General features: G+C 37.3%; 1 protein-coding gene across 1 annotated transcript in view; it reads left to right on the top strand.

The window, feature by feature from the left end:
• Positions 1–27,099, top strand: part of LOC126497934 (BEN domain-containing protein 5) — a 1,095,425-nt gene that overhangs the window by 119,279 nt on the left and 949,047 nt on the right. Inside the window, exon 3 of the mRNA XM_050136199.1 lies at positions 21,654–21,778. Coding sequence (XP_049992156.1) covers positions 21,654–21,778 — 125 coding nt within the window. The remainder of the gene's footprint in view (positions 1–21,653; positions 21,779–27,099) is intronic.

Below are 27,099 nucleotides of genomic sequence, written 5' to 3'. Positions count from 1 at the left end.
TACTGAATCAAGATTTTTTAGTGTTCTTCATGCTCATTCTTCCTTTCTTTATAAATAATTTGAAATTTTAATAATCCATATAAATAAATCTTATTTTAAGATTTGTGATTTAATAAATTCCTACAAAATTGCCAAAATAGCTTTGTATCTTTATTTCCAAAATATTTAAAGATTAATATATTTTAGGCTTTAATTTACATGAACTTAATTTTAAGATATTTGATTCTATAAAACATTAGGAATTATTTCATATTTACATGCGCCCCATAACTGTTTGGACGGAAACTTCACCCCAACCCCTGGCATTTATATATCCAAAGAGTCTGGACTGTTCAAGTGGAAGATCCATCCCAAGCCCCCTTTTCCACCTCTCTCTAAACCCTGCTGCATCTCAGAAAGCCCACCAAACGATGACCCCAGAGATGCTCATGACCGCATCCACAGGGTATTTAAATTGCCACCCCCAACAAACATGTGGTTTTCCGGTCTTTCTTCCCTGTCTCCTCTCTGGCGGGTTGTAAAGCCATCTGGGAGTGTGGTATCCACTAAACCTGGGCTTTTTGTAATTCAGTTTGATTTGGTCTGATTTGGATTATTGCATCAATGGTACAGAAACTTTTCAATAATCATTACTCGTCTTCTTTTCATCTTCTCTTTCCCCCAGCTTTCTTAGCTTTTGTAATGATGACTAGTTTCAGTATGTGAATGAGAATGCTTGGTATTATCATTCTTTGTCTGTTCATTTCATTTAGAAGTGTTCTTGTAATCCAGGTGGTGGTGGCACATGCTTTAAATCTCAGCACTTGGGAGGCAGAGGCAGGCAGATTTCTGTGAGTCCAAGGCCAGCCTGATCTACAAGAACTAGTTCCACTATAGGCTCCAAAGCTACAAAAAAATCCTGTCTTGGAAAGCAATGCAAAGCAAAGCAAAACAAAACAAAACAAAAAAGTTGTATTCTTATACCATGGCCTCAAATTAAGCCAAACATTGGTTGGTTGATGTGGGAGTGGTAAAAGATCCTCCCTGGTAAGCCAGCTCGTGGGCTACACAGAATATTAGAAATGGGTTAGAACAATATGTAAGAGCTAGCCAATAAGAAGCTGGAACTAGCCGGGCCAGGCAGTGTTTGAAAGAATACAGTTTCTGTGTAATTATTTCGGGCATAAGCTAGCCATGCGGGCGGCCGGGTGCCGGGGACGCAGCCTTGCCGCTCATATCTCAACAGTTGGTCACTGCTACATTTTCTGCACCACCTTTGCCCCAGCATATCTTGCAGACAGGACAGGGTGTAGGTGGAGGGTTTGGTGGTGAGGTTGGTGTCCAGGTTTCTCCTTCCGTAGCTTGCAGAGTACCTCTCACACCAAAGAGCCTAGAATGTAGTTATATCTCTGTTGCCACAAACAACAGAATTTGTTTTTTTTTGGGGGGGGGGTGGGAGCTGCACAATAGTTTCCTTTGTGCATATATCACATTTCCCATTTTCATTTGGTGATGCTTACACCAAATTCTATATTTTCGTCATCTCAAATAATGGTACAGTGAAAGTGAGCTTGCTCCCTCTCATTGCTATGACAGAATAACTGAAATTATCAGTTTAAAGGAGGAAGGTCGTAAACAGAGACTGCACTTTCGTTTCCTGGCTGCCCAGACCCGAATAATCACACAGAAACTTTATTAATTACAACACTGTCTGATGTCTCAGGCATATTTTTGCTGGCTCTTACATCTTAAATTAGATTAAGTCATTTCTATTAGTCTATGTATTGCCATGTGGCTGTAGCACTACTTCATTTTCTACATATCTTGTTTCCTTGGCAGCTGGCTGGCATCTGCTTGACTCTGCCTACTCTATTTATCTCTGTTTGGATTTCCTGCCTGGCTTTTCTCTGCTAAACCGTTGGCCAAAACAGCTTTATTCATCAACCAATAAAAGCGACACATATACAGAAGGACATCCCGCGTCAGAAGGTTTCTTATGGTTTTATCATTTTGGAAATTTCTGTGCATGGTTCCTAGGCTTTGCTGATTTTGGACTCGTGCATCACAGCAGGGAGAACGTGGTGGAGGAAGCCAATCACTTCATGCCTACCAGGAGGCAAGGAGAAAGAGAGAAAGGGTGGGGCTGCCAGGATCTCCTCTGGGGATATGGACCCAGCTCTTCTTCTGTTTGACTCTATCTCATGAAAGTACTGGCAACACAGTTGTCTTTTTGTTTGTTGGGAAAATTTTCTTTCTTTTTATTTTCAAGTAAACTTTTATACAGTATATATTCATTATTTTTCCCATTTTCAGACCCCTCTCACTTCTCTAACCACTCAACTGTGTGTTCTTTCCCTCTTTCAAAGAAAAACAAACAAACAAAAATGGAAACAAGTAACAGAAAAACCAATACCCCCCTAAATAAACACAAAAATGAAAATAAAAACAAACAAGCAGAAGAACAATAATATAACAAATGATATTGCCAAAACAAAACAAATAAAACAAGACCCCACAAAAATAACATTGTATTTGTTTTCTGTTGGCCAGCGATTCCTAGGCATGGGTCCTAACTTGAAGTATGGTTGATATACCCAGTCATAGGCCATTGGAGAAATTGATTTTCCCTTTGTCAATAATGTGCTGGCCAGTTTTATGTCTCCTTGACAACCTAGGGTCATCTGAGAGGAGAGAGCCTCAGCTGGGAAAAAGTCTTCCTATCAGGTTGTAGGCAAGCCTATAGGGAATTTTCTTAGTTAGCGATTGATTTAGGAGGCCCCAGCTCATTGTGGGTTGTACTGGGTTTATAAGGCATTGAACCAAGCAAGTCAGAGGAGCAAGTCAGTAAGCACCATTTTTTCCATGGCCTCTGCATCAACTCCTGCCTCCAGGTTCCTGCTCTCTTCAAGTTCCTGACCTGACCTCCTTCAGTGATGAACAGTGATATGGAAATGTAAGACCACTTTTGGTTAGGGGTGGGATTCCAAGCCCACTTACCCCTTTCACTGCTGGCACCTGTCTTGGCTTAAATCAGTGCAGGTCTTGTAATACCTCATGCTTCTAGCCAAATCTTTGGCACATGGACCAGAGTCAATTTTGATATCAGATATAATAATTTCCTTTGCTCTGTCTTTTCACTCAGGAGTGGGATAGTCAAGTCACATGTTGTGCTTATAGTTCTTTTGAACAAGCTTCATGCCATTTTCCTAATGATTCTGAATTTCATTAATATCTATAGCAATGTTCCCCTTTTCATGTCTAATTATATTTGTATCCTCCTGTCTTTTGTTACTTTGGCTAACGGCTTGTCAATTCTCTCCATCTTTATGAAGAAGTGACTGTTCGTTTTAATCTTTGTATTCTTTTATTCTTGAATTGCATGATTTTTTCTTTCCTAGTACTTTCTTTGGCTTATGTTTTTTACTTGTATCTTTAAGATAAGGTTAAGCTTAGTTTTAGGGGCGGATAGTTATCTACCTTCACCTTATGAAAGGCTAATTAGAGTGCATTTAGAATGATGTTATTAATAATTTCCAAAGAGCTTCGAGAAGTAATACACTTTTTGGTTGCCCATACGTTTTGTGAGCCTTTGATGTCTGATTGGTATATTTTATAGCTCCTAGTCTTTTTCTCTATTTGAGCTTTATGGTATTTAACTAAAACTTTTTCCAAATCTTAATTGTGTCCATATTTTTATGTTAATTCATCAATCTTTATTAGTTGCCTCCTATGTGCTAGGGATATCTGACACAATTTGCTCTGTTAGCAGAGAGACTGTAACGGTGAAGCTTCTTCCAGTGCCTGTCTGTGATCTACGATGTCATTTCTATATCTGGTAGGATCTTGACTGGAAACAAATGGTCTGCTTAAAATTGGGTAATTTTGTTGGTTTAAGGGATTGTTTGTATAGGTGTGGATAGATTTCTGGGAGATGGGCTGTTTTACAAGTGTTAAGCTCCTGACAAAAGAGAACTTCATCCTTTCCTAGGCTTGATGAGGAATGAAAGTGATTGCTGGACACCATGGAGAAGACTAAATGCATACACAGAGAGATTCCTTGACATGAGCTTTGGTCGTTCTAGAACCCCCCACAATGTGTAACCAGGCAGCGAAGGGCCCACCCTTCCTCTCCTCCCTCTATGGTGGATAGGGGAAACAACTGGAATACAAAGGGGAAAAAGATGGTAGATAAAGCTCTGGAGGACCATGGCGGGTACTCATCACGCTGAACATCATCCATTAGTAAATCTATCCTATAATGTTAATAAATTACCATTAATTTATTATTAATAAATTTACCCTATATATTAAAATATCTATCCTGTGTCTCCATCTCTTTTCATTTTCATTTCTATTATTTTAATTAAGGTTTAAATCATCTCTTGATTAAATAAAGCAGCCCCTCTCTCCTTTCTGACTCCTCCATAAACATTTATTACTTCTAATTAAGCTGGAGTTATGACCTCAGTCTTTTGATAAAACTCTGTATTTTATACATTTTCACAATTAAAATAATGGATAATTTTGTTACTTTCATTTGTGAAGTTAGAGAAATGACTCCTTGATTTTGTGCTCTTCTTTATTTTTTAAATTTAATTTAAAAAATAAAACAACTATCTTTTTTCATTTTACATACTAATCCCAGTTCCCCAAACCTCCCCTCCTCCTATTCCCTCCACCTTCACCCCACCCACCCCATTCCACTCCTCAGAGAGGGGAAGGCACATTGCTTTGGGGAAGATCCAAGGCCCTCCCTACTATATCTAGGCTGAGCAAGGCATCCATCTAAAGAGAATAGGTTCCCAAAACACCAGTACAAGCAGTAGGGATAAGTCCTGGTGCCACAGTTTTGTGCTCTTGAGGTTAGTATGTGGGTCTTTTGTGCGCTGTTTGTAATTTTCATCTGAACATTTGTTGAAAATATTTCAGTGGCCATATAAAGATTTCAGTTTCATATGTTTCACACTTATCTTGGACTCGAGGCCCAAATGGTGAGGTAATTTTGCTAAGCTAGGCAGTTTCTTCGTTGTTTTTGTTTAAAGATTTTTGTATAGATTGAAATGCAGCTGCAAGTATATTAGTGATTTTCTGTTGCTTACTTGTCAAGATTTTTATTGTTTGGATGAAAAATACTATTTCAAAACCTGGCAGCGTATTGATGAAAACAGAGCACTTTGTATAATTCTCTTTTTGAAAAAGTACCTCTTTAGAAGACAAAGATTGCCTCTGCTTTCTCTATTCACATGCAGCTCTAACAATAGATTTATTGACAGCTCTAAGATAAGGCTTAGTTCTCTACCCTACCCCTTTCATCATAGTCTATGTTTTTCTGCATATAGAGAAGCAGATTAGAGTTCTATAAGGGAACAAAAATATTGAGACATCTTAGGTGTGTCAGAGAAGCGTTTGACATTTTGTCACTAATCTGCAACAGGTCTAGGACTTTACCTTTCTTCCATTCTTTAAAAATATGGGCCAATTTGAGGTTGTAAGCCTGCTTCTTAATACCAGCATATTGTGGACCTGCCGGTGTGAATGGCCCCCGAGCTGGGAATAGAAGGTGAGCTAGGTCATCCCTGAATATTCCAAACTATGCTGGTAGCTCAGTCTCATTAATATCATTCTATTTGGATATTTATTAAGGTAAAAGTGAAGATTGTTAGTTATGGCTAAGCTTCCCTCTCCAGTCCCACTGATCCTTTGTGCCTGCTTGCCATCTTCTTTACTAAAAGAAAATGTCTCTTCCAAAGTTTCTGGGCTGGGAACAACATATTGTTACAAATTTGTTTCCTGTATCATTTCTGGCAAACTCATTATAAAGGAACAGCAGCCCAAACTCAAGTACACACCTGTGGGACCAATAGCTGTAAATAAGGAGACATTGTAAGCTGCGGGTTTAGTTGTTCTTAAGACAGCTGTGCTTTCTAGCAGGATGTTTGACCTTTTTTTTGGGTTACCTAAAGCATGTCTAAGACCTTTCTGTGCTGGGTTCTCTGGCAGAAAGAGTGGGGGGCAGAGCCAGACCCACCAGACTTTCCATGGGGCTGAGTAGGATGGTTGAGTGAAGACTCAGACTCCCCGCTGGCCACCTAGGAGAAACACATCCACTGAGTCAGGAGTCTGTCAAAGCAGGATCTCGTTTAATTGTATTAGGCAGGAACTTATATAGGCTGAGATATGGGGCAGGAAGCCAGGGATGGGCTGCCTAGCTGGAGCAAGGAGCAAGGGCAAATAATATTCTGCCACATTAGGCGGTGGCTGGGCAGAAGTGGGCCTAGGTCGGGTTGTGCTGAGTTACTTCTTGTGTGGAAGTCATAGCCAGAGACAAATCTCCAAACTTGAGCTAGGTTTGGAAAGTTACAGTAGGCCTAACACAAACTCAAGTTAGGCTCAGGAGGTTACACTGGGCCTCATACTTAGGCCTCATCAGGCCCAACACTTTTGGTCTACTTTTATTTATTTATTTTTTTATTGAAAAAAAATTTCCGCCTCCTCTCAGCCTCCCATTTCCCTCCCCCTCCCTCTCCAGTCTGAAGAGCAGTCAGGGTACCCTGCCCTGTTGAAAGTCCAAGGTCCTCCCCCCTCCATCCAGGTCTAGGAAGGTGAGAGTTCAAACTGGCTAGGCTCCCACAAAGCCAGTTCATGCAGTAGAATCAAAACCCAGTGCCATTGTCCTTGGCTTCTCATCAGCCTTCATGTTCAGAGAGTCCGGTTTTATCCCATGTTTTTTCAGTCCCAGTCCAGCTGCTTTTGGTGAGCTCCCAATAGATCAGCCCCACTCAGTGGGTGGGTGCACCCCTCGTGGTCCTGACTTCCTTGCTCATGTTCTCCCTCCTTCTGCTCCTCATTGGGACCTTGGGAGCTCATTCTGGCGCTCCATTGTGGGTCTCTGTCTCTATCTCCATCCATCGCCAGATGAAGGTTCTATGGTGATATGCAAGATATTCATCAGTATGGATATAGGATAGGGCCATTTCAGGTTCCCTATCCTCAGCTGCCCAAGGAACTAACTGAGGACATTTCCCTGGGCACCTGGGAGCCCCTCTAGGTTCAAGTCTCTAACCAAACCTAAGATGGCTCCCTTAATTAAGATATATACTTCCCTGCTCCCATATCCACCCTTCCTTTATCCCAACCATCCCATTCCCCCAAGTACCCCCCATCCTCCCCTTCTCACTTTTCTCTCCCCATCTCCCCTTACCCCCTTCCCACCCCACCCCCAAGATCCCAATTTTTTGCCCGGCAATCTTGTCTACTTCCAATATCCAGGAGGATAACTATATGTTTTTCTTTGGGTTCACCTTCTTATTTAGCTTCTTTAGGATCTCAAATTGTAGGCTCAATTTCCTTTATTTATGGCTAGAAACCAAAAAAAAAATCTCTGTAGGAAAACATAGTGTCTGACTTAAGATTTTCAAATTGCTTGTCTTTTATTTTTCTTGTGAACCTTTGAAAAGTGTTAATCATAGTTATTCAAGGTAATCTTGCCATTTTCAAAATGGGGTTCCTTTCTTAGTTATTAAACAATATTTTATTGACATTTGAGTAGTGACATGTTGACTGTTTTATAAAGATTAAACACAGGGCAGTAGAGGTAAAGTGTTATGCAGTTGGCCAGAAAAACATTTTATGCAATTTGAAAATTATTTCAGCATAAAATAAACCTTAAACTTTATTATTTGTATAACACATTAATGGTTTAGCTTTGATTTGAGTGTGTATGAGAAACATCTTCAATACTTTTTCTGTTGTTATAGATATTTAATTAAACTGCAAAATTTGGAGTTTCAGGAAATATAATCTCACTTTGGTGACGTTAAAGATAGTAGGAAATCAAACTTTTCAGTCCACTCAAAAATGTCTTTTCTTTAGTTTTTTTTTTTATTTTAAATAAGACTCCTACAAGTTTCAGATGGCTTGGAGTGTGCTTTCCAAGACGGACTCCACTATATTTTCTGTTAATGAGCACTGCTTTTTGGTACTTTTTATGGTAGAAATTATCATAGGTTTATTAATATTATCACCAAGGACAGAAGGCAGTGTAGGGTAGATGTACTTGGTAGTGAATCTACCTAAACTACAGCACTATTTTTCTTTTTCATAAAAACAAGATTAACCATACCTACTTTAAGAGATATTTTTGAACTTTTGTTGGCTCAAATTTCTGCCAAAATACCTCATAAAATATTTTTATGTATTCTTTTGTTTTTGTCTTTTAATTAATTTTATTGAGCTATATATTTTTCTCTCCTACTCTCCTTTCCTCTCCCCTCACCTTCAGCTCTTCCCATGATCTCCATGCTCCCAATTTACTCAGGAGATCTTGCCTTTTTCTACTTCTCATGTAGATTAGATCCATCTCTTAGGGTCCTCATTGTTGTCTAGGTTCTCTGGGATTGTGAAAATTATAGGCCAGTTTTCTTTGCTTTATGTCTTTCATACAACACTTTGATCAAATTCACCCTCCAGTCCTCCTACAATCATGCACTCATCCCCTCTCAGTGCATGCTTTATGTATTTATTATTTATTTGTCTGCTTATTAATTTAGTCATTTATCTTTTATTCAGATGAGACCATTTTACAATAGCTGTCCTATCCTTTGACTCTTAATATTTTCTCATTTTGTCTTTCTAGATTTTCCCTGAGCCTTAAGTTTAAGGATTCTGTTACAAATGCACTAACTGGGGGTGGGTGCCCCTTGGTCAGCTGACCAGTTGTAACTTTCTGTAACAATATCTGTTTACTGAAGAAAATTTAGTTTTTGATGAGGGGTTAGAGCTACACTTATCTGTGGGTTGAACCGTAAATATTTAGAATGCACCTGGAGTATATACTGGTTTAAGAAAGAGGCAGTGGTGGGCTCTCTGATAGACTCTATGATCCCACAAGCCATACCTAGTTGGCTAAGTTCTCAGTGGCAGGCGTGAATGAATTCCCTCATATTGGCCAGGTCTCAAGGCCAGTTGGGTGGTTGGTTGTTGGCATCCTCTGGAATATTAAAGCCCCCTTTTCACCTTTCAAAATGTTTGGCTTTGCTGGACATTGTTGTGACATTGACATTACAGTTGGTTATAGCTATTTATTTTTTCTATGATGGCTGCTTGGGTGGCTCCTTTAAAAACTGTGGAATTAGAAGGATGTAGTTAGTCTCCCAAGTCCTCAGTGAAAAGGCCTCCAGTCAGATCCAGATAAATTCCTCTAGTCCATGTGTCAGGAGCATGTGTTGTTTTCAGAAATAGAGTTTATCTTCTCTTCGGGAAGGCACAAAGGACAACAGAAATAGCTCATATTGCTATGGGATCTCTTGGACTTACCGGACCAACAAGTTCAAAAGACTTTTACCATGCTGTCATAGGATTTGTTTTAGTCTATTTTTTTTTCTTTTTTCTTTTTTTATTGAGAATAAGAAAAAAAAGTTTCCGCCGCCTCCCAGCCTCCCATTTCCCTCCCCCCCCCACTCTTCTCCCCCTCCCCCACTCTATTTTGTTTTTCTGTGGAGGAAGAGAAGCGTTGTTACCCCAATTGTCATATCTTCCATTTCAACTATATAGATGCATATACATGTAAGCATTTATATTTATACATATTATATGCAATTTAGGTAGTCATAAAATAATATAATTCCCTCTGAATTTTCAAACATCCTTATGTTGCTTATCCCCACTTCTATTTGTGGTTTCTCCAGTTTATGAACTTGTATGTGACGTTTTGGAGCTATCATTCACAAATAAGAGAAAACAAGTTACTTTTCCTTTTGGATGTGTGTTTCCTCACTCATATATTTTTTAGTTGCATGCGCTTACTCACAAATTTTATTTTCCATAACAAATGAATAGTTTTGCATTGTGTATAGCACCACATTTTCATTATTCATTCATTGTTTGAAGGACATTTAGATGGGTTCCATTTCCTAGCTGCTGTCAGTAGCATGGCAGTGAGCCTGTCCTAGCAGGCGGCTATGGAGTAGGAGTCCGAGTCCTGCGGTGGTTCTTAGCCTTCCTAACACCATGACACTTTAATACAGTTCCTCATGTTTAGTGACCCACCCATGATACAATTATTCCTTTGCTACTTCATAACTATAATTTTGCTACTGTTGCAAATAGTCATGTAAATATTTGATATGCAGCACATCTGATATATGAATCTCAAAGGGATCTTGACACACAGGCTGAGAACCACTGAGTTCTTTGATATTATGCCAAGGGGTGTCATAGTTGGGTCATATGGTATTCATTTTTTAAGTTTTGAGAATTCTCTATCCTGATTTCCAGAGTAACTGCCCAAGTATGCAATTGCACCGAGAATGAATCATGGTTTTCCTTTCTCCACATCTTCACAGCATCTGATGGCAGTTCATTTCTTGGCATGGCCCTTCTGATTAGTGAAAGATGACATCTCAGGGTTTGCTTTGCATCTTCCCAATTACTAAGCATGCTATTCACTCTTTTGAGATATTTCTTAGCTATTTTTATTTTATTTTGAGAATTTTTGAGAACACTCTGTTCATATCTGTAGCCCATTTTCTTTTAGTTGGGTTGCTTATTTTCCTGGTCCCTGTTTTTCTTTCTTTTTAAAAGTTATTTGTATATTCCAGATAGCAGTCTGCTGCCAGATGTATAGCTGGCAAGATGCTTTCCCATTCCCGGCTTCCTCTTTACTGAACTGTTTGTTTCCTTTGCTGTTCAGAAGTTTGGAAGTTTTTGAAGTCCCATTTGTCAGTTGTTGACCTTAGTTCCTGAGCAGCTGGAGTCCTCGGGAAGTCCTTTGCTCTGTGCATGTGTTGTAGTACGCTGCCTGTGCTTTATTCCAGCTGTTTTGCTTTTCAGGTTTCTCACTGAGTTCATTACTCTCAGGTGGTCTTTTCTGCAGAAAAGGAGATATTTCCTGGATCTGGTGAGCATATTTTACATGCAGACGTGAAATTTCAAAATGGCATATTGTTTAAAGCTGTGGACTTCTCACTTCTGGCATTTTCCATTTAATATTTTCAGAATAAAGTCATGAAACTACAAAAAATTAAAATAGGGGAAAGAGAGACTAATGTAGAAATAATAACTCCAATTTAGAAGAATATGACAGACATTTCACTACGGTATCTGAAATAAGAGTACTAGACCCAGGGGATATCCCTTATATGCACTGATATACATATTAATATACACAGGCACACATACATAAATTGTGTGTGTGTGCATACGTTTGTATCACTTTCCTGAAAAGTTAGTGAAATTATGGCATCCTATTCACTAAATTGATGCGGTGGACATTTGACCCACATTAGGTTAATCACAAACTTCCTCAAGGAGTTTTACCTTAAAAATTATTATTATCATTATTTATCTAATCTAGTTGTGAATCCTACAAGCTATAACAGAAACCCTCCATCTACGATCTGTAGATGGCTTCAATAATGTCACAACTAGTATGGGGTGATGACTCTGATTGTATTTGAGGATTACTCTCCAGGTGAGATTGCAACTTGACACTATAAGCCTGGCCTTGTGGCTGTGGAGGTGCTAGACCTTAGCAGGGAACTCATTTTTATTTTTTAGTTAAATTGACCTTGTGTCAAACTACTGTTTCAGCATCTATGATTATACCTATTTGTAAATAGTACCTCAGCGTCACTCAGAGAAGCAAGCATCTCCGCTCAGTCCATGACAGTGAATGCAAAGTGTTCACTGCCTACAATGCTAAAATAAAGGGATGGTGGGTGCTCAAACCTAAATAGGCCTTTATACCACCACATCTAAGGCTTTGGGATATGGCAGAAAAATGGTGAAAATGATTTAGATTTAAGACAGGGAGAAGCCAGATGTGATGGTGCACATCTTTAATATCAGCACTTGGGAGGCAGAAGCATGTGGATCTCCCAAGTTCAAGGTCAGCCTGGTCTACCTTATGAGTTACAGGACAGAGAAGGCTACATAGTAAGACTCTATCTCAGAAAAGAAAACCCAAATAAGTAAATAAATCGATAAAGATAGGGAAAGGAGTGCAAAATGCTATATTTTAGGCATGCCGTAGTTATTTCAGTTATGACATTGCAGCTGTCCAACTTCTTGTCTTAGCTCTTCACAAGCCTGTACTTGTCAATAGTCAGTCATGGATGGTGAAGATATCCAGAGAACCGCACCCTCCCTGATGAACTATAAGGCTACTGATGGGTTCTGGAGGATGGGGAATCATTTTCTTTAGATGAGTTCCCACTGGTAAGCCCACCAAATCCCACAAGACATTTCAGTACTCAGGGTCTAACAGAGGACATTGATTAAACTCGGTTTGTCACAAAACACAAAAGACGTAGCATAGGAAAGGGACTTGTAGGGAGGAGGGGTCATTGGAAAGTATCATAGGGAGATGAAAGGGGAGAATATATAGAGTGCATCACATACATGTGAAAAATGTTCAGAAATAAATGAAAGTTATTGGAAATAGAGGTCATGTTCTTTATTGTATGGACATGTATTAGAAAATTGTTATTTGTGGATTATCATTCAATATTATTGTTCAGTAGTTCAATATGAAGTAATGTTGTCTGTAGTAGGAGAGAACTGAGTCAATAATGTCAAGGACAGAGGAAGAGAGAATGCAAACTTCATTCCCCATGCCATCCCTGAGATAGTTAGAGTTGGATTAAATTCCCTTTGGCTTTTCTTTTAAATTTGAGAACTTCAGTTTTTACTTAACACAACTGTCTGACTTCTGTATTAATTATGATTTATAAAATCATCTTATAAGGCTAATAATAACCTCCTTTTTATTCAGACTTCTGCTGCTTTGCTTCATTTATCATTCAATCCTTGAACTCTCTTGGACATGTCACGACCCCACCTGGACAGTAACCATTGTGCTCTATTGCACAACTATTTAAAAATATATGCATTGCTTTCATGATTAATACTCTGTGGTAGCACTACAGTTTAAGAGTCTGGGCCTGGCCTATGCCTACTGAAATTTGACTTCTGTATTTCCTACCTTATCTCTCGTCATATTTTCCTGATTGTCTGTGTTCTAGACACATCAAATATATCAACATTTATTATGCTGCTTTAGTTCCCGTGTTACCTTGCATACATTTCCTCTTTGTATAGAATTTCACACCATCCTTAAATTTTGATCTTGATTGGGTAAATGTTTACTAGCTTATAAGGTTCAATGTTCTGTACATAGATTTAATTATCCCATATCCTTCTTATCATACTGTACTTCATGTGTAATAATTTCTATATATGTGTCTCTCTCTCAACCTCTAGAATATGACCTATAAAAGAATATATTCTTCCCTGGAGTCATTGCTTTGTTACAAGCATATAGTAGTTTCTTTAGTTTTCTTTCTAATTTAGAAGTCACGATGTCTACACTTCACCAAAATGTGTGGATTATTATTCAGCAAAAATGTATTCTTTCCATTCTCCCATTGTACAATGTACACACACACACAATCATAAGCACATGTGGCTTTGTTGTATGACATTCTTTGGTCAGTGGAATTTAACAGACATAGTTCCGGCAGAAGCTTCAATGTGCTTTGTGTGATTTGGCCTGTATTTATCATGCTGGTGGTCATTTGAAAGAATGGGTTTATGAGAGACAAGTTGTTCATATCTTTGTTCCTCTCTGTACCAGAGCACAGCCTGACTTTCTGTAGAGCAAAGAAGAGTTGCTTATATGAGACCATCAAACTACAGTCTACAAGCTTTTGAGTTCAAGAATAAGTGCTTATAGATGTATCTGCTGGTGGTGGGCTCCACATGGCTACAGTTTGATTGGTTGTAGTTTTGTTTTCTTTAATTGTTCTCCATCTGTTGCAAAGATAAATTTCCTTCATCAGGAGCGAGGACTAACTTTTGGGTGTGAGGACAAATACATAGAATTCAGTTAGAGATTGAGCTGGCTCAGATAATTAGTTTATGGTGGTTGTAGGTTCCACAGATACAACTACAAAGCAACTCTCACATCTAAAACTCAGGGATTATTGAAATAGCATGAGAGGAAAGATTTGAAGATCCAGAGTTTAAAGGAGTTTGATGTGAAATTATGTGTCCTATGGATGTCAGATGTTATAACCATAAAGTATCACGAACATGACTCCCACCTAAATATCATCGGAATAAGGTCAGCAACAGTTGGAATGCTGAAGTGGATGAGGGAAAGTCCATGAGGTCTGAACCCCACACAAAGAGCCTCAGGCAACTAAAGAATGTTCACATTAAGATAGTCTTTCTCAGGGAGGACTCACCCTTTGTTTATCTAATACCAAATGGTCATCCTTGAAAAAATACATATAAGTAATATTTTATAAGCTTAGCAGGGTTTGTATGTTTATTTATTTAAGAATATATATATGTGTGTGTACATATATGTACATAACAATCAATGAAAACAGAGGCTTGAATTTCAAAGAGATCAAAGAAGGGTATATGTAAATATTTGGACAGAAGAAAGGGAGGGGTGAAATGATATAACTATATTATTTATAATATTAAAAATTAAGGAAATAATTAAAAACAAAATAAACACCCATTATAGGGGCTTAGGTAAGTGGCTCAATGGGTGAACTGATTGGCACAGAAGTGCAAAGACCTGTCTGTGTTCGTATACCCAGAACCCACAGCAATTCAGGCTTGGCAGCACATGTCTGCAATCCAGTGCTCTCACTGCAGCCACTGCAACATGGGAATTAGAAGTAGAGAATGCCTGGAAGCTCATGGACCAACTATTCCAGCTTGTGTCGCAGCAAGCGACACCCTGTCTTAAACGAATTGGAAGGAGAAGACTGACACCCAAGGCTGTCATCTCAGCTCCACATTTCTGCTATAGCACATGTGTGCACACATTTCTGTGCTCATACACGCACTCTTTAAACATTGCATACTGTTGCTATCCATGGAGGTTTGGAATAATTCATCACTCAAGTAAGAACAAAAGAGAGTACTCTACACAACTGGATTCCAGGAGGATTTGGTTCTTAAATTGTATCATGTAATATTATTTCTTTCTTGAGTTACTTGCTCAGAATACTAAAGTCCTAGGGAATAAAGCTAAATGGGAAGCTGGATACTGCCTTATCCTTGGTTGGGCAGTATTCCTTTAACTCTTCATTCCATTTACAACACTGAGATTCTCTGATAGCACTGTTGACTGAGTCCTTGACCTTTTCTTAATGGATTACCCCCTTCCTTCAGAGTGGATAGAAAAGATGCTACTGTACACATGGTTTTCCCCATAAAAGGAAGCTAAGTTCAACCTGTTCAGAATTCCACAGCTTGGTGAGCAGTAGAGCAAAGCTTAACACCAGGCTTTCTGACTTATTGATGCAGTCCTCAATCCCTTTGTCATCTGAGTCATGTGATGGACGTTATTAATCAAAGAATAGCAGAAGAAATATGAGAGCATAATGGAAAGGTTAATTCTGGAAGTCATCGTGGAAGAAATAGTAGTGAACAAGGCTTTAATGATCAAACATAACATTTAAGAGGACTCCTACTGTGGAAAATCTTTGAATAAACGTGCCAAGACACTAAATGTTTGAAGAAACAATAAATAAAACTGTATGAAAATAGAAGATTTAAAAATACATAAAGTTACACAGGTTAGTATCAGACTTTAGATTTTTGTAGTAGGGTGATTTGGCATTTTATGCCTTTGCTGGTGGGAAAACCTGGAAGACAGCTGAATGCAATTTGGAACAACCTAAAGCAAAGGGGTTGATGAAATTAGCACTAAGAGTCACGAAGACCGATTCCATGTTTGTTGTCATGGAGCCAGCAAGAGAAAATTATCTGAAAAGGGACAGAAGGTGATGTGGGAATCTTTGCAGATACAGAGTTAGACTCAAGGTCACAAATTTAATCAATAATGTAACCAGGTGTTCAGACCATTCCAATCATTAGTGTAGGCACTGACAAATATTTTGCAGATGTATTTTTGATTTCTGAGGAAGAATGACTTTAAAATAACATTTAACCTTCAAATATTTATTTTTAGTCATTGCATAATTAGATCTAGAACATCAATTATTCATCCTCTATTTAGTGTTTATTGATTAATAGCACTCAGTATGTATTTCAAGGAAATCACTTTGTTAGGTTACTTAGAGCATCCATTTCTGCAGAAATAGAAACAGCCCTCACTTTAGGAATCAGACTACCAGCTCTCTCCATTTCTCAATGCCAAGGAAATCTGTGGATGACAGTATGTTAGGTTTTGTATAGAGTGAAGTTTATATGAAGTCATGAAATGTACAAAATTATGAACATAAAACTTCAGATTAAGAATGATTCTATTAAATATTATCCTCAAATTTTATTCATTCTTGCTGATTATCAGTATATCCATCTCTGGTAGTTCAAATCTTCCAATTAATCATTTGCCCTTCAAGTTCTAAAAGGATTTTTTAAGAAAAAACAGGTCTATTTCTGTTTTGTTAATTGTTAATGGCTGCCCGGCCCCATAGACTTAAGACTTGGGGGAAAAAAAACACAAAGACAATAGAAGACTCTCAGAGCCAGAGAACCAGATTACCTTTTCTTCCCAATAAAAGTGAATCAAATATTTTAATAAAATTATCCATTGGGAACAAGAATTTTCCCTTTTCAAATCCCCACAGATTCAGTCTCTGGAATGAACTTCCTCTCACTGCTTCACTAGAGATCCGTCAGCTGATGTCTAACCATTTCATTATATCGATGCATGTATTATTGCTATCTTTTTTTCAGATTATGATTTCCTTATTTATACTGCCATGACAAAATCTTTCATAGTTTTAATATTAAAAATTAAAAATATTCTTGTAGTTTCTCCTTTTCAGGTTCATTTTGCAACATTCCTTTTGTGCAGCATCCTGGCCAAAATGACTGGCAGTTCTCTATCCTGCCCTTCCTTCTTGGCTCTTTGTTCTGAGTTCTTCCCCAGGATGAACATTCTGCCTTCTCATACTTGAGATGTAGAAGAATACTCACCCTTCAGGCTTAACTGACTGCTTACATTAAACTCTGCAAGTCTTGCCACCCCACCTAGGGTTAATTTATTTAGCTCAATACACTGTAATACTTTCACTTATCTTGGCTATGTCCTTATGACATTGTTTTTATTATATGAATGCAATATATGTGGCTTAGCTGTACTTGGAGAAATACATTGTTGGGTCGGTATTACTTTTGGTCTTATTCTCACAGAGTTTTATATTATTTATTTATTTGATAATTTTATATATAAAACTTACTGTTTTAATTAAATTTACTCCATCCTGTCCCTCCCTTCTAGTGCTTTACCATCACCCTCCACATGCCACTTTCACCTTCCAACTTTACGTACTCTTTTAAGAACCCAGTGAGTCAATTTAGTGCTGTTTATATGTGGATGGGTAAAGGGATAATTACTGGAGCATGCGTGGACCCTTAAGAGTTGTCTCCTTGAAGAAAACTTATTCTCCTACACTAGAAGCTGTCAATTGCTAATAGCTTCTTATCTAGGAGTGGAATTTTGCCAGAACTTTTCTTATCCATGCTTTGAGTATGGCTGGCTTGATCTTGTACTTCAACAGTAGCAAGTCTATGTATGGCTGTTTTTTCAAATTCTTCAGTGTTATTCCTTCTCACACTCCCTATTCTACCTTGCCCTCCTGTTCCTCACCTTATTTGACCCTTTCTGCTCCTCTATTTACCTTTCCCCTTTATGCATACCATCCATGTCCCCTTAACATCCTGTTTATCCCACCGGGGTCCCTTTTTAGTGCCCTGACTTTTGTGGGTACTTCAGCTTAAAATAATGTAAGAAGGTGAACCCAAGGAAAAACATATAATTATCCTCTTGGCTATGGGAAGTAGACAAAATTGCCGGGGAGAAAATTGGGATCTTGGGGGTTTGGTGGGATGGGGGTAAGGGGAGATGGGGAGAGAAAAATGAGAAGGGGAGGATGGGGGGTACTTGGGGGAATGGGATGGTTGGGATAAAGGAAGGTTGGATAGGGGAGCACGGAAGTATATATCTTAATTAAGGGAGCCATCTTAGGTTTGGTAAGAGATTTATTCCAATTTATTTTATTTTGATACTATTGTAAAACGGATTGTTTCCTCATTTTTCTTTTTCTTTCTTTTTTGCTATGGTTGTTATGGTTCATGGGAAGGCTACTGATTTTCTATGTTAATTTTGTGCCTTCCAGCTTTGCTCCACATGTTCATGAGACAGGAGTTTTACAGTGGGGCTTTATGGTCTTTTTATATGGAATCAAATAGAGATACTTGGATTTATTCCTTTCTTATTTTTATCTCCGTGTATTAATGCCTTATCTAAGACATTCTGCACTATTTTGAATATGAATGGAGAGAGTGGACATTATTTTACTGGAGATGCTGTGAGCTTTTCTTCATTTATCATGGTACTGGCTGTAAGCTTGTAGCATAGTCCCTTTATTCTGTTGAGCTATGTCCCTGGACTTTCTAGATTCCCAGGACTTTCATTATGAAAGAATATTAGATTTTCTTTTTGTTAAAGTACTTTTCTTTGATGGGGGCTTGTATTGAATTTGTGGATTCCTTTCTGTAGCATAACTATTTTTACAGTATTAACTATGCTGATCTGTGATGAGCATGGATGATCTTTCTATTTCTATATCTTCTTCAATTTATTTATTCAGTGTTTTAAAATTTTCATTGTAAAGTTCTTACAATTCTTTAAGTTTTTTCCAAAGTATTTTATTTATTGAGGCTATTTTGAATGTAAGGATTTATTTAAAAAAAACATGAAATATTCTTTTTCAGTCTAGTAATATTTCTTAATGTCTAAGATGCCTGATCTAAGTATATCTTTACAAATTTGACTTACTTTCAATATTCTGTAGAGTAATAGTATCATATAGCATTTTCTTTCTGATTCTAGATTATTTTGCTTAGCAAAATGTAAACAAGGTTTATATATTTTGTATATTTGAATATTTAATCCTTTTACATTTGAGAAGTTTAATGGTATATTTAAGATAAATCTATATCCTATGTGTATTTCCCTATTTGTCCATCATGGTTTAGATTTTGCTTGCTTTCTTTCCTTGTCTTTCATTTAAATGGATAAAAAACATTGCTAGTATATTTTAAAATATATGTTTCCTTAAGTCTCTAATATGATACATAGTTGAAGTATTTAAGTAAAAAAATGGATATATAGTTATACTATTATACAAAGAACAGAACAATTTAATCAGAAGTTTTTTTTTTTTTTCAGAGTCCTTCCAGGCGCTTTAAAGTCTTAATTTAGATAGGTGTTAAGTGCTTGTAAGTTTCAGGTTCATCATCATTGGGTCAAGGTGAAGATTTAATAATATGAGTAAAATTACTTTGAAACTTTATGTTTTTTGCCATTATATATTATTATTAAAAACTCTGTACATGGTAGCAATTTAAAGATTTCTTCTTACTGAAATCCATGTGTACTGTCCAACTATTAAAACAGACTGAATATATGCTTTCTTTTGAAGATTAGATCAAACATTGATACATAATTTTAGAATTGAAAGGTTGAAGGGTGCAACGACTCCTCTTAAGTTTGTGTTGTTTTAATTGGGGAGTAGGTATCAAGCACAGTGATTTACAATCCGCTTCCATTCATAGCTCTGTGATGCCCGTGCTCATCTTTTCAGTGCCCAGCTCTATAGTCTGATCACTGGTGGTTCGAGATGTGCTGTTTGCATTCACATCACTTGCAAATGCTACTTATTTACTTACTGCACAACTCTGGAGCTGTTTTAGTTCGGTATTCATTGTTTTTCTTATATATATATATATAATGGGAAAGCAAAAGTACCTCATTTGTGGGACATGTTCTGAAAATTGAATTGATTGACATACTTAACCTTCAGGATGTCTATAGCATACATCTAAATTTAGAATTACTAATTTTCTACTAAATTAAATTCTGTCTTAATTTCATAGTGGTTAAAATTTGTATTTTCTCCTTTAATGTTGGAATAAATGCTTATGTTTCAATTTATGTGACCTTTCCAATATTATATTTATTTATTTTGTGTATGCGTGTATTGGTAAATGCAAACCAGGGTGCTCCTGTGGAATCAAAGAACCGCTGAAGGAGTTGGTGCTCTCCTTTTACTGTTGGTGTTTGGGGATCCTACACACATTGTTAGCCTTGGTTCCAACCACTCTTACATACTGAGCCATCTACCCAGTCTCATATTCTTTACTTTATAATTATAAAAAGTTGTTTAATGGTTTAAAATTTTTAGGAAATTTAAAACCAACCTAAATTATCTGACCTTTATTTAGTTTCATTATGTAATAAATACTCTGACTTTCATAAAAAGTCTCTTAATAAATATTTTTGATGATAATAATTCAAGGACCTAGTTTCATGTAAGGAATCTCTTTAGAATTGTGAATATAATTGAAAGAAAATTAAGAGGTAAGTCTTTGGTCTTGATTAGTTTTTATATGTACTTCCTCATCAGTGTAAGATTTTCAATGTGAATGTACTAAAATAAAGATATTGTTATGTCTTGGAAGGGGAAATAAAGTTTTTTCTCAGATTAAATTTTAATAGAGCAGATAAAAGCAAGAAAAAGTTAATTGTTATATCTGTGGAGTTACTGTCTTGGGTCACTGCCTGCTCATTGCTAGAAATAGGCATCTAAAGAAGGTTACATCTGAAAGAACCTTGTGATTATATAATTCAGCATTTTCATAAGACTATGAGAAGGTAAGCAACTTATCTATCTTCATACCGTTGAAATGAAGTCAGGTAGAATCCAGGTTTCTGGGTCCCTGGCTAGTTTTCCATTAATTATAGTACAATTCATATTCAGAAAAAATTAGTGACATGTCAACAGAACTTTGAAAAGACATAGTTAAAACTTTGGAACATATAGGTTGAAGGTTTTTCCTAAGCATTCCTGTAGAGCAGCAGCTCTCAGGCTGTGGGTCACAACCCTTTCACAGGGGTCACATGTCATCTAGATATTTTGCATATTAGCTATTTACATTACAATTCACAACAATCACAAAATTACAGTTATGAAGTAGCCATGAAATAATTTGATGGTGTGGGGGAGGTCACCGCAGCATGAGGAACTGTATTAAAGGGTCGCAGCATTAGGAAGTTTGAGAACCACTGGTCTAGAGACAGGCACTCTAGAACTCATTTTAAGGAAGATATTGCTATTTTTCTTAGGATCAACACAATACCACCTTCTCATTCATTTATCTGAAGCCAGGTATAGTCATCTTGACTCTTTTTTAGCTGCTGAATATCAGTTTTAGCAGTTTACCACACAAACTACCTAGCCATGTTGTGAGGATTAAAGAGGATTCAGCATATTAGAAATAGTATATAGTAGATCCTCATTCTTTTCTAACTGGGAATCTGTAGTTTGTGATTCATTCCTCAGCTTTTTGAAACAAACCATACTACAGTCTTTATAACCAAATATTGTTTGTTGCACCAAGGGTCTGGATCATAAGATTCAGGCAGAGATTGTGAACTACAGCCTGAACTAGCTGACGTCTTCCTTACTTTGGGCTGCACTTAGAGTTGGTAGCATTAAGCCTATGGCTGTTCACATCCACCGGTTCTAAATGAAGATTGGTACCAGTATCAGAGTGCAGAATATTGTTGAGATGCACGAACTTCTATTAAAACACAGTTCTCTTATGTTTTGTCATAGGTAACCTTGGCCGGGTTGAGCAAGTCTCTGAGTTTGAGTATGATCTGTTCATTAGGCCTGACACCTGTAATCCTCGCTTCCGGGTCTGGTTCAACTTCACCGTTGAAAACGTGAAAGAATCACAGGTGAGGTAAATGGTGGCTATCTGGTGTGATCTTCAAAAAGAACACTGTTTTCTTCAACAGGTGTTAAACTTGGGCTGAAGTAGATTATATTGTTTTATATTTATAGCAAGGCTAGGTATACTTTTGTTTCAAGAGATAGTGAGGAATGGGTAAGGAATTCCTGATGGGAATTCATGAATGCAAACTTGTATCTAAGAAAATGCATGTTGTTTACTGTTGAATCCTTATATGTGAAGCTTCCTTGTGGCACACTTTAAGGAAACATTGGAAGTGACTTGCTGTCCTCCATGTCTAATATGCTGTTACATATTCTGGGTTTTTGCAAAGACCCAGAAAGACGTTTCTCATAGGCCCCATCTCATAAAAGCTTCTCTTTTCCAAATTCTTGTGATTGATTATCTTCCCTAAAGTTGGTGTGCCTGGGAACTCAAAACACAGTATCATCTAGTGATTCTGGGAAACCTTGTGTGTTCTTTGTCATGTTTAAATTTTATGAATATATTAATCCCCTTTAATATTGATTTCTTTAACTTTACTTTCTAACTGCTAATGATTTTTAATCCTTTTGGAAACTTGTTTTTCATGAGAGGTTATTGATTAAAATGGACTGATAACATACCTATGCTTGAAGTAAACACTAGCACTCTAATTCTAAGTGATTTCGTCATTCTATTCCATTCGGACAACTACAGACAGACTGCACAAACTTTGTATGCGTCGTGGTTTTGTGGTTCTTTTAGCATATGGAAGCCTGGATGTGGAAAGTTCCACCTTGTCTTCTCCTGGGCTGTCTTTATCTACAACACCAGAGAGAAAGTAATGGTCTTGTTCAGTTTTTCCTCTTGAGTCAGTCTATGCTGTTTGCATCTCTCTGTCCATCTGAGTTCCAGCTTCATTCATGTTCCAGGCCTAGGCAAGTGTCTGGATTTTAGAGGTTTGGGGGATTTCTTTTCTTTTTTTTTTTTTTTTGGGAATTTTTTTTTTTATTGAGAATAAGAAAAAAAAAGTTTCCGCCTCCTCCCAGCCTCCCATTTCCCTCCCCCTCCCCCCACTCTTCTCCCCTCCCCCCTCTCTTCTCCCCCTCCCCCCACTCCTCTCCCCCTCCCTCTCCTATCCAAAGAGCAGTCATGGTTCCCTGCCCTGTGGAAAGTCCAAGGTCCTCCCCCCTCCGTCCATGTCTAGGAAGGTGAACATCCAAACTGGATAGGCTCCCATCAAGCCAGAACATGAAGTAGGATCAAAACCCCTTGCCATTGACCTTGGCTTCTCATCAGTCCTCATTGTTCGCCATGATGAGAGAGTTAAATATTTATTTGTTTATTATGCATACAATATTCTGTCTGTGTGTATGTCTACACGCCAGAAGAGGGCACCAGACCTCATTACAGATGGTTGTGAGCCACCATGTGGTTGCCGGGAATTGAACTCAGGACCTTTGGAAGAGCAGGCAATGCTCTTAACCACTGAGCCATCTCTCCAGCCCCTGGGGGATTTCTTGACACTGTGTTGTTTCTGGAAAAGTGGCTTCAGCAGAAGATGGATGGACAACCACTAAATTTTTCAACTAGTTGACTTAATTTTCTATAATACTACCGACACAGCATTGGGGAACTTGCCCTCTGAATTGAGTTGGAGGCTAACTGGTGGGATCTGAATATAGGAAAGATATTTGTATCCTACTAAATGTGATACCTCAGATTTTAGCACATATGGGAAGGAGACAAAAGAACTGAAGCTCACACAGAGACCCTCCCACCCCCAACAGTCCTAAGACCAACTTTGATTCTTGCTTTTATGCCATCTTACATGACCAAGTCTCTTTTACAGTTTCTATTATAGCAATATTATACTCTTTCTCCTTCCTGACCATGTGCAGTGGTTGACCTGACTCTAGGATTATTCCATAAAATAATCACTACTCTTCAAAATGCTTTTCCAATATCCATGTGGGCTCACTGAAAGGATAACTTGATATCACGAAGTGAACATCCACCCTTGCCTTCTTCTGTTGCTGTTGGTGACTTATGTTGGTAAGTTATGCTTGTCACATATACACTCCTCTGAAATGCAAACAGCTATTCTGCAGACAGTTTATATGGATGGAGGGAAACACTTTCTTAAATGCAGGAGAAAATGCCAGAATTTCCAAGTCCATTAAAAGGATTATACATTTCTTTCTTATACAGTTTATATGTCCTTCAGCTTGCTTATCGCATCCTGGAAAAGGGACTGCTTATTTTTTGATTTTGTTGTTAAATAAACTGAATATTAGTTCATTTCTTAATGTTTTAGATTTCTTTAATCTTGAGACACATTAGGACCAACCCTTGTTTCTTATTCACTTGGATCTCCACGAAGACTGTATACAGCTTATATTAATAAGTAAAGGAGAGGGGGTGTGCTGGTTTGAGATTTGGAGGAAATTACTTCCTTCAGTTATACACAGACTTTTGGAAAAGTTCCCCATGCATTTTAAATATTTTTGTTTGCTATTCTAGTTTGCTTATCAGAATGTCTGTTTTTTTTTATTGTTTGATATGTCAGAGCCATAGTGTTTTAAGTTTCATGATGTACATTTAAATTATATAGCCTTTATGGCGATCCTTTCTCACATGGACGTGCTCTAAAGGGTTCTTTAATAAGAGAATTGGGTATGTTTTATGCACACTTGTTTTGAAGTTGTCATGGCTGACATTTGATCTGCCTCTCTGGCTTCTAACTAACATAAGCAATACGATCTTATGCTGTACACCCCAAAACCTTAGATGTGTTCATCTAGTTTTCTGCCTTGTACTTCATCATCTTTCTGTGGCCACTGTCTCATCAGCTCTAACCACATTATAAAGATATGGAAATCTGTCTCAAGGCTTAAAGATCTAATAGAAAGATAGAAAATATGGCCCTAGCTCACAGGATATTTGTTTTCATGGTTGCCCACATGAAGAGAATGGTTTTGCTATTAAGTTTGACTTGTGAGATCTGCTTTTATAATGTCTCTTCCTGTAATCTTTTCTCATATCTCTCCAATTTCCGTTAAAATGAGAGCTGCACAAATGTAATCTTATCAAAAACCTTATTTAGTGGTTGGTACTAGCGGACAAGGAAATGTTAGTCATCACGGGCAGACTCCATTAAATGAATGTTAGAAATCGAAGGATCAAATGTACTGTACACGCAGGACTAGCTCTGGGGTTATTTTCCTTGATGTTTTTTAGGAAGAGATAAAAGCTTGGAACATGTGCTGCTGTATCACAGGACTGATATATTAGCCCTCCGAAAGTAGTTGCTAAATAGTACATTTGCAAGAGTTGATGGAAACTAAGTGTCCTGGTACCTTTATGGAAAAATAATTTTCTCTCTGAAAAATGGATATTAAATATTCTGCTGTAAAAATGCATTATCGATGCAACAGAACACTGTGAGAGGTAAAAGCAAATTTTTTTATTTAAATACTTATGATAAAATTTTAGCCAATAAGAGGAAATAAAATGATATGCTGGGGCTATTCAAGCTGTTTTCATTCATGCATAGTTTTCATTTTCTAAATTTATCTTTCTTTTTTCTGTCTCCAAAAGCAGCCAATGCTCAATGTGGTAAACATAGAATATAGAAAATCTTTAAAATCAGAAAAGAGAAACACACACGCACACACACATACACACACACACACACACACACACACTGCTTCCACATACATACCCACATACCCCATCATTTTTCCTAGTTTGAAACAGGTAATACTAAGTTGTGATATTTTCTCTATGCTTATTTATTTTGGGTTACAATTAATTTGTGCTGTAAATATACTTTAGTATCTTGCTTTTAAGAATCTAAACATCATTATAATTATTTTATCCCTAATTTCTTACAAACATGGCAAATAGCTGTTTACTACAAGACTGGTTCCTTATTCTTGAATATAAATATTATTGACTACTGTGTGTTATTGTAAATAGTACTGTTGGAAATATCTTAATGTAGGAAATACTTTTATAGCATCCCTTTAGGAAAAATGTGAAGGGGAGCTATTTGACAAGGATGTGCATATGCATATTTTAGACAGCCAGTGCATGCTGTCTAAAGCTTCTGCTGCTTTCCTGTCGGTGGAGAGCAAGGTGTCTTTCTCTGCATTTCTTTATTGGAATTGCCTCTTTTTTACTCAGATGTTTGCATATCCAGAGCGAATTGTTTATTTTCTTCACTTTGAGATTTCACATAGATAAATAGTTTATGATGGAGTGCCCCAGGCCTCTAGTCATAAAAAATTTAATTGCTTTCTAGTAACAACATCACACAATAGGACAAGTTCATTTTTTGTATTTAGTTTCTCTTCCTCGATTCATCAATCCTGCTTTATCTGGGCATACCCACAGATTTTATCTAGATATAGAAAGAAGAATAATAAAGTCTATTGTCAGCCTTGTGTAGGAGAGAAAGACCCCATTTCTCAAAAGAATAGTATTTTCTTATTAAAATTGTTGATGTTTTTAATACATGTAGATTGATTGGACTTTCAGGTTTACTTTAAAACTTTGTTAAGGGAGGCATAATGTAGGGATGGCAATCTTCCTACTGCGCAGACATGACTCTGGACGTACCTGCTGAATGATTCAGATCGTCAGAGCTGTACCTGAGTATCTCTGAACAGTGTATCTTAAAATTCATGGCAGACCTAGGTGTGAAACTATTCCCTGACTCTTTAGTAGGGATCTCTAGCATTGGGGTTCCCATTTCCAACCTGGTGTGTATTTTGTTCTATTTCGACTTTTTGATTTTGGTAACCAGATGTGTATGGGAGCAGTTATTTCATCATGGTCATAAGGTGACTTTTACGTGCTATAAAGCTGTGCCTATAATAGCTTCTACTTTAGCACTAGTTAGTTGGAAGTTACTTTCTAGTAGATAATATTTGTTCATTTTCTTGGAGTCTTACCATGTGTGTATATAACTTTTCATACCTTGAGTGGTCCAGTTTAATACTCTAAAGATTTATGGAAAAGTTTTCTTTGCTAGTGTTTCTATTCTAATATTCTGTTTTATAACTATAGCTCTACCATCTTAAATTCATCCTTTATTCTTCTAACGTTGGTTTCTTCAGCCATATGTTGTAAAAGTCCCTTATTTTTTACATCATAGTTTAGGATGTGTGTTCTTTTTGGTTAATGTTAGGAATCATAGGTCTTACTGTAATTTGTTTTTTTTTTCTCATGTTTTAGTCTTGAGTTGCTGGTGAGAGTTTCTAAAACAACTGTTCACTAATAATATATAAATGGAAGATATATTTACTACCAGATAGTCTGTTATGGCTGAGACTATATCAT

This window comes from Alexandromys fortis, unplaced genomic scaffold (assembly GCF_014885135.2).
Source record: "Alexandromys fortis isolate MF-2015 unplaced genomic scaffold, M_Fortis_MF-2015_v1.1 scaffold_13, whole genome shotgun sequence".
NCBI classification, from domain to species: domain Eukaryota; kingdom Metazoa; phylum Chordata; class Mammalia; order Rodentia; family Cricetidae; genus Alexandromys; species Alexandromys fortis.
This window is presented reverse-complemented; position numbering and strand designations above follow the sequence as displayed.